Source organism: Eretmochelys imbricata, chromosome 3 (genome assembly GCF_965152235.1).
Source record: "Eretmochelys imbricata isolate rEreImb1 chromosome 3, rEreImb1.hap1, whole genome shotgun sequence".
In the NCBI taxonomy this organism is placed as follows: Eukaryota; Metazoa; Chordata; order Testudines; family Cheloniidae; genus Eretmochelys; species Eretmochelys imbricata.
Window position 1 is genome coordinate 164,304,843 of NC_135574.1, and position 15,375 is coordinate 164,320,217.

At 43.2% G+C, this 15,375-nt stretch overlaps 1 protein-coding gene across 1 annotated transcript in view; it reads left to right on the forward strand.

Moving 5' to 3' along the window:
* USH2A (usherin) overlaps window positions 1-15,375 on the forward strand; it is a 568,735-nt gene that overhangs the window by 454,257 nt on the left and 99,103 nt on the right. The window contains exons 55-57 of the mRNA XM_077811946.1: window positions 10,676-10,783; window positions 11,332-11,515; window positions 13,815-13,972. Coding sequence (XP_077668072.1) covers window positions 10,676-10,783; window positions 11,332-11,515; window positions 13,815-13,972 — 450 coding nt within the window. The remainder of the gene's footprint in view (window positions 1-10,675; window positions 10,784-11,331; window positions 11,516-13,814; window positions 13,973-15,375) is intronic.

Genomic DNA, 15,375 nt, shown 5'->3' on the forward strand with positions numbered 1-15,375 from the left:
TCTTTGAAAGACTAATGTCCTGTTCTTAGATATAAGACATTCCTTCCATAGTGATACTATCTCTTGTCAGTAACTTTTAGGTTCCCTATTTTGCATGTAGTTCAGAAATGCTTTAGGCTGGTATTAGAAACCGTAAGCTATTTTGGTCAGTCTTATTTTTTCTAGGCAGTGTTTGTTCTCTGTTGTTAAAATGTGAATGGATCTAATTTCCAAATGTTAAAATAAACCACATACATTTTGATTCAGAACATATGCTTTTGTGATGGGTAGAAGAGTGCCAGATAAATTCCATAGGTTTGATATACCCCCAATCAGATTCTGCTCCCCGGGTCAACCTAGAATAACTCCATTGAAGTCACTGGAGTTATTCTAGTTTTGCACCAGTATAACAGGATCTGGCCCTGATGTTTAGGATAACAAAAATTAGAAACAGTTCGTCCTCAGCTTGAGAGTGGACTGTCAGACTGTGCTTTGTGAATCTGAGCTGTTTTGCCAATAACAGATTTTAGATTGTAAGACTTATGGGAGCAAGGATAGTATCTTCCTCTGTCTTTTTCCTCAGCAGAGCACCTTGTTGATGCTCAAAAAGAACAGGAGTACTTGCGGCACCTTAGAGACTAACAAATGTATTTGACCATAAGCTTTCGTTGGCTACAGCTCACTTCATCGGAAGCATAGAATGGAACATCTAGTAAGAAGATATATATATATATATATATATATATATATATATATATACACATACAGAGAACATGAAAAGGTGGAGTAAGAGGCTAATTAATTAAGATGTGCTATTATCAGCAGGAGGGAAAAAATGGGCTATTATCAGCAGGAGAAAAAAACTGGAGAAAAAAAACTTTTGCAGTGATCAACAAGATGGCCCATTTAGACAATTGACAAGAAGGTGTGAGGATACTTAACATGGGGAAATAGATTCAATATGTGTAAATGACCCAGCGACTCCCAGTCTCTATTCAAACCTAAGTTAATGGTATCTAGTTTGCATTTAATTCAGGCTCAGCAGTTTGTTATTGGAGTCTGTTTTTGAAACTTTTCGGTTGCAAAATTGCCACCTTTAAAATGTGTTATTGAGTGGCCAGAAAGGTTGAAGTGTTCTCCTACTAGTTTTTGAATGTTATGATTCCTGAGGTCAGATTTGTGTCCATTTATTCTTTTGCGTAGAAACTGTCCGTTTATATATTTTCTTATTGTATGTTCCATTCTATGCGTCCGATGAAGTGGGCTATAGCCCACAAAAGCTTATGCTCAAATAAATTTGTTAGTCTCTAAGGTGCCACAAGTACTCCTGTTCTTTTTGCAGATACAGACTAACACGGCTGCTACTCTGAAACTTGTTGATGTTAAATAATATTATTCAGAATCTCTTATGTTACTCTTAAGAATTTCCCACTTGTGCACATCTACTGTAGAAGAGGGCTTAATAGAAGATTTGCCATTGATGTCAAAGATGTATTGTCTCCATATACTACTCTCTTAGTAACATTTCAGTCATAAAATGAAACAAAACTCAACTTAGAAATATTTGCAGGAAGCATAAGAGGAAAATGGTACTTTTCAGGGGCGTTTGCTTTCAGCCTTTGACCCCTGGTATCAGATGCTCATCCTGCATTTTTATTTTTTCTAGAGAAAATATTTAAAAGTTTTTTTTCTCTCCTCACTTTGGCTGCAAACCTAAAGGTCCTCATGTTACAGTCACTGCCATTCCTGCTGAGAAAGATCACCCAAGATTCCCCTTTAACAGTATCATGCACAAATATGAAATCCACCACATATGTATTAAAACTCGGTCAGTATTCAATGCATCCTGATGACATATCTTACTTAGTACATCAACTTGCTGTACATTTTTCAAAAATAGTATAGATTTTAAATCACCATAAAAATAATATCCCCACACAAATTGCTGCTGCAAGTTTGTAACGTAAAGTTCACTTAGAAAAAAATTATCGCTTTATCAGTGAAACGTGGTGGGCTCAATCCTGAGCTTTGCCAAAGTCATATGTGGCCAGCTCGGGACGGGAGGGGAAAAGAAAAGGTGACTGTCACCCTAAGAGCTGTCCCATGTTACACCACCCAGAGGATCTGCAGAATAGTGCAGCTATGTCATCTGTCACCATCCATGGATTCCCCTATGCTGCGGAAATACTTGGCTACCTGTGGCAGCTTGAACTGCAGTTTTGTGTTGCTGGAGCAGGTTCTTAGTGAGGGCCAAGGAGCTCGTCTGTTGTGTTTCTCTATCTCTGTAGGAATTAGTGAGGGGACTTGTCATGAAATTCCAGATCTGGATTTTAGAGTTCCCGCAAAGATTTGGGATTTGGAATTTTGCTTCAAGCTAACCCCTAGTAGCATATTATATTATATGTAACTGTGTTTTGTATGGACGTGTAGGAGTATGGCTGCATAACACTACTTGCGCAAAGGAACTTCAGCGCTCCTGTATTAATTTAGGTGAAATATAAGGGCCCAAAGAATCAAAAGTGTTAACATGACCCTGAATCTGTCCAACATTAAATGGTTTTAAACAAGGTCCAGGGTTTGGTATACAGAAACAACAGCCTGCTTAGCACCATGGCAAACACACTGTCTTAACCGTTTATTAAAGATACAGAAAAGAAGGAAAAACAGTTAGGGCAGTGGTCCCCAAGGCAGTGCCCGCGGGCGCCATGGCACCCACCGGGGCATTTATGTGCGCTCGCCTACTGACAAGGGAGCGCTTCTACCGGACAACCCGCTGCTGAGGAGCGCGGCCACCGGACAACCAGCCGCTGAAATGCCACCCAGAAGCGGCAACCCCAAGAAGCGTCGCCGCTGAAATGCTGCCGCTTCTTGGCGGCATTTCGGCAGCAATGCGTCTTGATGACGCCTCTTCTCGGCAGCAACGCTTCTCAATGACGCGGGATTTCGGCGGCTGGTCGTCCGGCGCCCGCCACACTCTTCTGGAAACGTGAATATGCTATAGCAACAGAAAGGTTGGGGACCACTGAGTTAAGGCATTTGAAATGTAAAGTATTAAATAAGGCTTTCATTTTAACAACATCTCTTGTTCCTTTCCCCTTTGTCTGTAGAGAGTCTTTACAAAGAAAAAAAACCCCTGTTTTAGATATCCTTTTTGGGGAAAAGAGAAAAAGTTAGTCAAAATGGGCTGGAGCTGCTGCTGTTCTTCTTAAAGTCTGATTCCATTTCCTAGAAGACAAAACAAGACACAAACACATAAGAGGAGAGGGAAAAGAACAGCAAAGATAGAAAATGCAACTTCTGTGTTTGGCATTGACTTTCACTTGCAATCTGATTGCTGGAGAAACACAGGCATGGCACATGGTATTATGAGCCACTCCAAGGCCTGGCAAACTTGTACCAGCATCAGGCTGTTTAGGGCCTTGCTTTTATCTTCCTCCGTGGTCCCAGGTTTACAGTAGGATTGTAAAATATACAGCCTTGGCTGGCTAAGCCAGACTCTTATTAAACAGAAAGCAAAAGGAGAGAGAGAGAGGAAAGAGAAGAAATAAGGTGGGGAAGGAAAAGAATACAGAAGGGGAGCAGGGGGCAGTTCTTCTCAGACACAGAGGTATTTGCACACACACAGTCTCACACTGCAGGTGGTATTTGGCATTCAGCTTGAGCCAGTAGAGGTGGTATTGTCATCTCGCTTCTTCTCTCTGTCCTGACCTAGTCAGAACATCTCTCAAGATCAGGAGGAAGAAAGCCTGGGATACCAGAGTACAGTGGGGGTAGCAGATGGTGCAACTTGCTCCTTCCCCTTCTCTCTCATCTTTCGGTCAGCCATAATTTCAATAGCCAGCTTTCTCCCCATCAAAGTTGTTTTGTTAGGACTGTGATGGGTGGAATAGCCAATCCCCTTGTTATTTTGGCCTAATTTCCAACACTTCAGTTTTGGTTCATTGATTTTCAGTTCTTCACTTTTTTCTTATTTACCAAGGATAATCTTAACACTGTCCTTGAATTATATCAGTAGGCCTATATTTTTTTTTTTACTAATTCAATCTTTGTCTCACTTTTTCACCTTTTTCCATCAATGTTTGTTGTTCTAGGTTACTGTGACATCTTATGAACTGTCACTCACTTTTTACCAGTTGAGCTCACAATCGGGGTAAAGTTGTAGGTCCAGGTATCCAAGTTGAGGCATAGAAATCCATATTTATTTAGGGATCTAACTAAACTGCATGATTTTCAACAATGCTGAGAACTTGTTTCTCATATTCACACTGAAGTAAAACGATTTATTTTCCAGAGGCAGCTAGGAGATAGTATCTCCAGTTTCTAACCGGAGTAACAAAAGATGGACAAACTTTGCCACCACTTCCGATTGTTTTTTTCCCTAGTCTATCAGCATTATCTCAGCCTCGGACTAGGTCTCCGTCGGCTGTCCCGCATCAAAGCCCCAATACTGGTTAGGCACTGGGTAAACAGGGGAACTGCACCATCTGGATCTTGTGAAATAAAGAACTGAATGTCATCTGTGTATTGCAGGCACAGCAGCCTATACTACCTCCCTAAAATTCCTGAAGGCCTCTGTACATATCAAAGAAGAAGGGGACAGAAACAGAACGCTGTTGTCAGCAGCTGTGTTCCCTCTAATTTTTCCCACCCATGTGCGGAATGAATTTTGTTATGTGCACCAATATGGAGGTGACATGTGACACATCATCTTCATGTTGGTGCACATAACAAAATTTATGTGGTGGGGGTGGGGCCGAGGAATTCTTGTGGGAGGGGGCTCAGGGCTGGGACAGAGGGTTGGGGTGCAGGGGTGTGAGGGCTCCGGCTGGGGGTGTGGGCTCTGGGGTGGGGTTGGGGATGAGGATTGGGTACAGGAGGTGAGGGCTCTGGGGTGGGGCCGGGGATGAGGGGCTTGTGGTGCAGGAGTGTGCTCCGGGGCTACGGCAGGGAGAGAGGACTCCCCACAGCGCTCTCTCCCTGCAGCAGCATTTGGGCTTGTGGGGAGAGGCACTTGTCCCCACTGTGGGAGCGCTGGGGCTGCAGCAGAATAGGCACCACTTCCCCAGCCCCAGCAGGTTCGGGCTTGGGGCGGGCTGCCTGGGCCACACCTGGGGCCAAGTCAGGGCCCAATCTGGCCACGGCTGGGTCCGTGCCGCTCTGGCCGTGCCTGGGCCCTATCCGGCCACAGCTGGGTCCGGGCCTCTCCAGCTGTAGCAGGTCTGAGCCGCAGGGTGAGTTGGGGCTGTGGGAGGGGCGCCCCTCCCGTGATAGGTTGGGGGCGGGTTCCCTAAGCACCTGCGTGACACTAAATAGGCTGCTGTGTGGCCGTGCAGCTTACAGGGAACTTAGGTCAGCAGCAGCAAAGGCATTTGGTGGAGCCATCTTGGTTTTTGTCCATTGTCAAGAAGACACAAGCAACCAGTGAGACCAGAGCAGTCTCCATACCAGACCCAGATCTAAAATTGAAGTGACTGGGTATTAGGAAATTTGAGTATCCCAGGTAGTGCCAGAGTTGCTTTACCTCCATTTTCTTTTTATATTCCCTAATAAAGGGAGATTAGAGCTTGGGGATAATTAGAAGATTCTAAGTGTACAGAGATGGCTTCTTGAACAATTGCCTAAAAACTGCTTCTTTGAGAGAGGCTGGCAACCTGCCCTACAGAAGGAGTTGCTGATAATTTCCACAGCATCTCTGGCTGAAACTCAAGGGGAAAATACCTCACATGTGCCCTCTCCTCCCACCTAAGAAATAGCTCTGCCTCCAGAGAGGTTGAAATTTTGTTCCTCATGCAAACAATACAGTTTTCATGGCACAATTGCTAGGGAGAATAGATAAAGTTGTCTCCTCATAAACAATGATCTATTTTTCTTTAGTGTGGCTCTCTCAATAAGCCACTGTCCACGTTGCCATACTAAGCCAGCAGGGAAATGGGTGATCATTACTTCTGTCAGTAAGAATCAAGTCTTCTGCTAGATTAGAGGGGGACTTCCTTTGGTCACAGTGTTGAACTCATGACCGTGGTTTTGCAATGTGGATAATTGTTACTTTCTAAATTCATGCAATAAACTAAAACAATCAATCTTATTTCACATGTAATCTCAAATGTTTGAACTAAGTGTTGTCTCAACCCCCGTGGATGTATGGTTTGATTTTTCTCATCTTTTTTCAAAACCTCTGGTGTTCTTAAAGCAACAGTTGAACATTAATGAAGCTGTAGCATTAGTCTTCCCTGAGACTTTGAATCTAGGGCCTTACAAATAGCAGATGAGTAGGCTAGCACCTTGCCACTGCATCTTTGTCTTGCTGCTTATTTTTAATTACATCAAAGCTTTGGAAACATGATCCCATAAATGCTTTGTGGGAATAGTGGTGAATGCGTTCATCATGTGAAATCCATAAATTGCTTATAATCCTCTCAAGATGTTAAAAAAAGCATTAAGTAATTGAAGACAGGAAGTCCTCAGTTAATTATTTAGAGGTGTTATCAATGCTTTAAGTAAACTGAAGCATTTTCTGCTATCTCACTGAATTGAATGCCACTGGGACCTAGGGGCAGCAGCCATCATCTTCTCATATTCTCTAATGCAAACAGCACATGGCAGCTTGTCAATAAAGGACCTTTTTATATCATTTATTACTGAACACTTCCACTACCCTGTACAGAACAATTTGGATGACAGTTATGGCATTGTTTCACTTTGTGTTACTACTGCTTTACAAATGGGCCTGCAAATGCTCTGCGGTAGGGGGGAAGGATTGACTAAAATAATTAGTGGCATTGCTGTAAAAGAAAGCTTAGAGTGCCCTCTTCAGCAGCCGCAGCAGCAGCAGCAGGTGTGACGATGATTCTTCTTAACTCTATTTTTTTTATATTTGACTAAAAATCTTATCCAAAGTCATGGACTTCATCAAGAGTTTCTGTGAGTGATCAGATTTAAGTAAGAGTCACTGACAGGCAGTTTCATAAATGAAATAAGACTCCAGCGTATTTTGTGATAGAGTGGTTTGAAATTATTCTACACACACACACACACTCTCTCTCGCTCTCTCTCTCTCTCTCTCTCTGTACTTAAGGGTAGTGGAAAGGTGTGTGTGATTCAGTAGTGCTGCCACTGGACAACCCTATCTCCAGGCAGTGGTGACTCATTAGCAACATTTTTTTTTTCATAAATAAAAACTATCAGCAACTTGACGTGCTCCTGAGTGAAATTCATGTGGTGGCCCAGGACTGTCAGCACTGGAGCTAATTGCTGACCCAGCTGCAGCCAGGACCACAAGCAGAGACAAATAGTGTTGGAAATGATTGACTGATTGATAGGACAATACGTTCTTTAAGAGCTGTTTGGCAACCACTTGGAAAAACAGCGGATGATACAGTAGTCCAGTTGCTGACCACCTCAAAGTAACAATTGCAGAATCAAATTCCAAGGGAAATGTCTCCTTGAATTCATATCCACAGGGGAAATTTTTTAAAAGCGAAGTATTGTTTGCATTTCACAATTATCATATTATGTTTGTTGTCATTTATAATTAATCACATGCATAGATTCGTACAGGGCTCTCCAAAACATGCACAAAGTCCTGATAGCAAAGAACTTATAAACTATCTAAAATCAGCTACATGTAGGGACCAGAAGTTCCAGGCACCAGAATTTTTTCAATAAATTTAGTGAAACCGTGCGCTCTCTTTTTAATGCCCATTTTTCTCTTTAAAGTGTAGCTGTAAATGAGTATTGCTTTATTATGCGTGTTTCCTTTAAAAGTGAACATGACTCCCTTATGGGGAATTCAAGTAATTTGTTGCCACAGTAATCTTTCCTAGCCTGAATGTTAAATTATTGGCTTTCCTCCATGCCTTTGCTTCTGTCTAGTCTGCAACTGTCATTTCCTCCCCTCTTACTTTTATCCTGAGCGTTCGGATGATTTTTCTTCTCTTCCAGTTCATGATTAGGTTACATTCAGGGCTGTCCCCCTGAGTCATCTCTTTATTTTCTTTTCTTCACATCCTGTTCAGTTTGTGAGCAGCTTTTGTGTCTTCCATTCATTATTTTACCTCTCTAGCTGCCTGTTGCTTATTACTGCTCTGTATGTATAAACCATTCCTTTTAACTGTGAAAATATGGCCTAACTGGTTTTGAACAAAGACTTTTATCCTCATGTTTTTTCTTGTTGTGGGACTGTATTTTTAAAAATAATTACAATTACATGTACACGCTCTCACATGAATCTTTAAAGAGCAATATTAAAGTTGCAATGTCAAGCACTCAAAAGTAGGAAATGCCTGAATTAAGGTTGCCTGTGTAGCCCTTGTGCATATGCATTATGATACAGTCTTTAATTATATGATCACATACTATTTTTTTCCATAGGATCTCTCCTCATTCAGAATGGCCGGTGCTCAATTAATGAGAAGCTAGTCAATATTTTTTATCCTCATTGGAATGTGTAGCCCCGTGCCTTATTTACTTCATGCCATTCAATTCCTGCTCTGAAGGTAGAATTATTGGTTTCCTTATGATGCTCATCATGATAATATCCGAGGACTTCAGAAAAAATAATTAATTTATCTTCATAACGCCCCTATGAAATGAGTGGGGGAATTATTCCCATTTTACAAATGTGGAACTGAGGCACAAAGAGATTAAGATCAGAAGTATCCACTAATTTTGTGTGCCGAATTTGAGATGAGAGTACTTAGCATTATATAACACTTAATATGTTATGCACAGCTCCCACTGTCTTCATTTGCAGTTGTGCGTGTTCAACTCTCTGTAAATCAGACCCCAAGGTCTCTGGTTGGGCATCCAGAAAATGAGGAACACACGATTAGTGACAGTCTCTGAAAAGTTTGGTTTAAATGAGTTGCCCAGCATCACACAGGAACTCTGTGGCAGATCCAGGGATAAAATCCATTTCTCAAGGGCAACATTCAACTGTCTTAACCATGAGACCCTCCTTTTTTCCTGCAGTCCCCGACTGCTTCACTATACACCAGCCAATTTCTGCAACAAATGAGGTCGAGATCCAACAGATAACAGCCTCCTTTACTACATAGCCATGATTAATCCCCAGAACAGGTGCACTGAATGAGCCAGATGTCCTGTGGAAAAAATAGGATATAATAAAAGATGTATACATGCAAAGGAGCCGAATTCAGGATGCACAAGCAAACTTAATTCTGGGAGTTCCTAACTTTTGAGAGTTTGATTTTGAAACCTTAATATTCTTTCAGCATAGCTTTTATGTATAATTTCCTACGTTTTTAAAAACACAAACTGGAAAAAAGAAAAAAAAATCTGTCCTACAGTGTTCTATTGACACCAATATGGGTCATGGACAGGTTTGAAACCTTTAGATCTTTGTGCCAATGGAGTAACTGATAGCAGTAGTAAATTGTCCTCATCTATGTGGATCAGCACTAGAGGAGGGTGAGGTCCTTACTTTGTCAGTGGTTTTCAAAGATATTTGCTGCCATCGGAGGAATGGTAAAACTCAGAAATCCTGGGTTCTATTCCAGGATCTGGAAGGGAAGTGCCCTGTCTTGCAATGTCGATGAAGCCAGTGATAGTGTCACAATTGTCCTTGGAATTTAGTCAATTTCTCTGTTTTATTTTGAACCTTTGGCACTTCCTGGTTCTGGCTAGAACCCAGGACAGGAGTGCAGGCTGGTCTTGTGGTTTGCAGACATCTGAAGTTGGCAAAGTTGTAATGTAAAGTTTGTGATTACTAACATGATGGGTTCTGCCCTACCCGCCCCAAAGCTGTGGGCAGGGCACACTTCCATCAATGGGGAGGAGATAACCAGGGCTGGGTCACATAAGGGCAGAGCGTCTTCCCTCCTGGCATGATGGAGGTGCATAGGCTCCTGCTCCCAGTCCTGGGCTCCACTCCATGAGGTTTCATGAGGTAACTGAAGACTCACACAACTCGGGCGTGAGATTCGCGGCGTCTGGATACATATTATCAGAGTGGAAGTGGGAAATACCAAAAATATCTTAAACGAGTTTGGGTGAAATCCCGTTACTTCAGTGGGGCCAGGATTTCACACCTTGTGCATAAGAGATTTCCAAGGCAATAATACAGACTTGTGGGGACTAATTCTTCCCCCACTTTCACCAGTTTGACATTTATGTTACCCCCATGTATTTCAGTGGAGTTACTCCAGATCTACACTAGTACAAGCGAGGTGCAGGAGCAAAACTCTTAAGCTAAGCATTCAAATATTCTGGTACTTATCTGTATGGAACCTCCAAACTTTATGAAGATCACCCATGACTAACTCGGAGTGGTTTTGCCACACTTCTTAAATGAATATGACATTGCTTACATCCAAATTTGCACTATTTTCCTAATTTCACTATTTATGCAGACTTAGGGCCAAGTTTTTAATGGCCTCATTTTTTTTATGCACAACTTGTGTGTGCAAATAATTGCAGTCACAACCAGAGTAATTTAAACATTTTACTGCTGCACTGCACACAATTAGATCTCTACAGCAGGCCCTTACTGTAAATTACTCTATATGCTAACTCCAGATACCATATTTTCCCTTCCAACTGTACCTTAGAAATACAGATCTTTTGACGTAACCCATCTCTGATCCGTAAGTTCAGCAACTTTCTCTCTACAGTTGTAATTCTCAGAATGTCTAAGGTCCTCATGTTTAGTATGATTGTTTGTTTGTTTTGTTTTTAGGTCTCCAGCCATACACTAACTACAGCTTCACACTTACAGCATGCACATCTGCTGGATGTAGCGCTAGCCAGCCATTTGCAGGTCGAACCTTGCAAGCTGCTCCTCAGGGTAAGGAAAAGGCATTCCCATAATATTAGAGGGAATCATTGGGGGTAAAATCTTCTATAAATGGGCAAAACTCCATTGACATTGATGGCGCTCCCAAGCAGTAATTTACAATAGGTAATTTGGCTCTACAGTGCAATAATTGTATTATAACCCCATCTGTATGCTGAACCACAATGTTTCGGGTTCTCTGGGGTTTTTTTTGTGAGAACAACTTTCTGGTGTCATCTTGAAGTAAATGATTTCCAGAGACAATTGTAATGGGCACATTTTTGTAAAACAAAAATAAATATATGCTGACACATCAGGCAAAGTTAGTCCTGTGATTATCAACTTTTAAGTCTGATTCTCCATTGATCTGCATCCTGTATATTTATTTATGTCGGTGCTAAGAGAGGGCAGAATATGTGTAAAACTACCTTTCTGATCTGGAAGTGGTCTATACTCGTTTTGCACTGGTGTAAATGACTGCACAAGGGAAATAGAGAATCAGGACCTTTTATATTTAATTTTATGATATGCCTGAAACAATGGTATGCTGATGTTAACAGGAGTATGGTCGAAGCCTCGTCATATCATAGTCAGCTCAACACGAGTGGAATTCTATTGGGGTGAACCAGAAAAACCCAATGGACTTGTTTCTCAGTATCGATTGCTTCGTAATGGAGAAGAGATTTTCCAGGGTGACAGCAGAGCTCTGAATTTCACTGATGATGGCCTGCAGCCCAACAGTAGGTAAGGCCTAATAAAGAACTTTGGTAAGCTTCAAAGAGTGCTTAAGAATTTGATTTTGCAGGAGAAGAGTAAAATGTTCAAAGGTGTTTAAGATGAACCTGAATCCAATTTTCAATGTGCATAACCTGCTGAAGTGTTTTTGAAAATCTTGCTAAGCACCTATCTATACCTTGAGGTGCCTAAATACTTTGGAAATCTGGCCCTGAGGACCTAAGTCTCTTCTGAAAATGGGATGTAGGGCTCCTAAGTCACTTGGGCACACCTGAAAATGTTATGCATAAACTGCTAGGATGATTTAAAAAGAGAAGATTCTCTGATTCTGTTCCTTAATCACTGAAAAATTGAAGACCTCCTTAAAGAGGCTTCAGATGAAGACAAGCCTTGTACCAAATTGATTCATAGACCTGAAGGGCAGAAGGGACCATCATGATCATCTAGTCCCATCTGTAGTGCTGCCCAGCTAAGGCAGGCTGCTAGTGCCTATCTTTTCCGATGCCACGCCGCACCCCGGAAGTGGCCAGCAGCGGGTCCGGCTTCTAGGCAGGTGGGCCACAGGGCTCTGCGTGCTGCCCCTGCCCCGAGCACCGTCTCTGCACTCCCATTGGCCAGCAACCAGCCAATGGGAAATGGGGGGTGTTGCCTGTGGGTGAGAGTTGTGCAGAGCCACTTGCGAGCCTCCACCTAGGAGCCACACCTGCTGCTGGCTGCTTCCTGGGTGCAGCGCGGTGCATGGTGCACCCTGGCTGTGCTGCTGACTGGGAGCCACTGGAAGTAAGTCCACGCCCCAATCCCCAGCCCTGAGCCCCCCCAAACCTGGAACCCCTTCCTGCACCCCAAATCCCTCATTCATGGCCCCAGCCCAGAGCCTGCACCCCAACCACCTGACCCAGCCCTCAGACCCCCTCCACCCCCAAACCCGGAGCCCCTTCTGAACCACAAACTCCTCATCCCCAGCCCAGAGCCCTGATCCCCTCTTGCACCATAACCCCCGACTCAGCCCGGAGCCCCTCCTGACCCCCCCTTGCAACCCAGCTCTGAGACCCCCCCAGACCCAGAGCCCCTCCTGCACCCCAAACACCTCATCCCCAGCCCCAAGCCCTGACCCCCTCCTGCACCTCCCCCTGCCCCAGCCCTGAACCCCCCAACCCCTCATCTCGACCCCCAGTCCAGATCCCTGACCCCCTTCCCGCACCCCTGCCCCAGCTCAGAGCCCCCTCCCACACCCCGAACCCCTCATTCCTGGCCCCATCCCGCAGCCCTTACCCCCGCACCTTAACCCTCTGCCCCAGCCCTGAGTACCTCCGACACCCCAAACCCCTCATCCCCAGCTCTCTTGGGTCACAGGCATCAACACTTTTCTTCACCTGGGTCCCCAGAAAAAAAGTTTGAAAACCACTGATCTAGTCTGACCACCTGCCCATTGCAGGCTACAGAACCTCACCCACCCAGTTCTGGAATAGATCCCTAACCTCTGGCTGAATTACTGAAGTCCTCAAATCATGGTTTAAAGATTTTAAATTACAGAGAATTCACCATTTACACCAGTTTAAACCTGCAAGTGACCCATGCCCTACGCTACAGAGGAAGGTGAACAACCCTCAGGGTCTCTGCCAATCTGACGGGTGTGGGGGGAGGGAGGATTCCTTCCTGACCCCAAATATGGAAAACAGACCTTGAGCATGGAGGGAAGACCCACCAGGCAGATACCTGGGAAAGAATTCTCTGGAGTAACTCAGAGCCCTCCTAATCCTAGTGTCCCATCTCCAGCAGTTGGGGATTTTTGCTACTGGCAGTCACCAATGGGCCACATGCCATTGTAGGTATTCTCTACCTCGGCACCTTTCTCTGAGCTTTAATTGTTCTGGCTCATAGTTCCACTTGTCTTCTATTGGCTTGGCTCAGAGTGGTTGAAATTCTTTACATAGCAGACTATGCACTGGCTGGTGGATAATGCATGTTGAACATACCAGTTTGAAGTTGAAAATCCCTAATAACAGCATCTCCTAATATTTTTGGAGGCCATTCTAAAATTGTTTTAATGTGTCACATGGTCTAAGTGTTTCTTTCTTAAGATGCTATGAAATGTAATATAAAAAGTATTAGTTTGATTAGCAAGAGATGTGTGACTTTTCTTATCTGAAAAAGGAGAAAGTGAAAATCTGTATTTTGAAGCAATATATATTACATGCTTTGTGGTCTGTGCTTCCTAAACTGGTGCAAAAGGGAAATAATTCCAGTACAAACATCCCTACAGCATTTAACCACCGTTTCTGTTGCTGCTGTTTTTCTGTTTGTGCAGATATGTTTACCAGCTGGAGGCCAGCACTGGGGGTGGCAGCAGTACTAGTGACAAATACATTCTACAAACACCAGTAGAAACACCAGAGGAAATCCATGTTCCATATAATGTCACAGTAATGGATGCATATTCCATATTTGTGGCTTGGGACACTCCAGGTAAAAACATACTTCTGTATAGTTCCTTCTGGCAAATTAAAGAATTCCTTGTGGCAAATTAATGGGCATTGAAAAATAATACATTGGGCAAGTCTGCTGTTTCATTCTGGTTTCTCGTTCATGTCTGGTGTCAAAAAATGCATCTGTGAATTGGGTAGCTGGTATCCCATGCTGATGGATTCTTATTGAGATTTAATATAATACTAATATTGACTCATGTGCCTGACTGCGTTGTTGTGAGGATTGATTGTCTGTACATTGGCTTGAACATGTAAACTACTATGTAAGTATTAAGTATTATTGAAAGAAACAATTCAAATAACTGCATGTCAGAGAAAACTGAATGTAATTTTCCTTCTTTCATCTTTGCTGAAACTGGGTTATTGACAGGGAAGATGCTTGTTGATGATATAAGTTCCTATATTCCTGGAGCCTTAAAATGCCACTTAGCCTGCAGGATGAACAACACTGAGTTCCGGTAACAAAGACACTCCTTTCCTGTATTTTAATTTTAAGATTCATGAATTATACATGAAATGGCTTTTCAGTTGTCTCTCTTTCCCAACTTGGTCTTGATGCTCCTGATTTTTAAATGTTAGCAACTAGTCATAGGTTTGGCTTGCTATCATCATTGTCATCATCATCAACATCATCAAGAAGATGGTATGGTGAAGTCAGCCATATCCTGAATTAGAGAAATCTGGATGGTTTATGGGACTGGTAATGGGATATCATAGAAACATAGAATATCAGGGTTGGAAGGGACCTCAGGAGGTCATCTAGTCCAATCCCCTGCTCAAAGCAGGACCAATCCCCAACTAAATCATCCCAGCCACAGCTTTGTGAAGCCTTAAAAACCTCAAAAGACGGAGATTCCACCACCTCCCTAGGTAACGCATTCCAGTGCTTCACCACCATCCTAGTGAAAAAGTTTTTCCTAATATCCAACCTAAACCTCCCCCACTGCAACTTGAGACCATTATTCCTTGTTCTGTCATCTGCTACCACTGAGAACAGTCTAGATCCATCCTCTTTGGAACCCCCTTTCAGGTAGTTGAAAGCAACAATCAAATCCCCTCTCATTCTTCTCTTCTGCAGACTAAACAATCCCAGTTCTCTCAGCCTCTCTGCATAAGTCATGCGTTTCAGTCCCCTAATAATTTTTGTTGCCCTCCGGTGGACGCTTCCCAATTTTTCCACATCCTTCTTGTAGTGTGGGGCCCAAAACTGGACACAGTACTCCAGATGAGGCCTCACCAATGTTGAATAGAGGGGAGCGATCATGTCCCTCGATCTTCTGGCAATGCCCCTACTTATACAGCCCAAAATGCCATTAGCCTTCTTGGCAACAAGGGCACACTGTTGACTCATATCCAGCTTCTCGTCCACTGTAACCCCTAGGT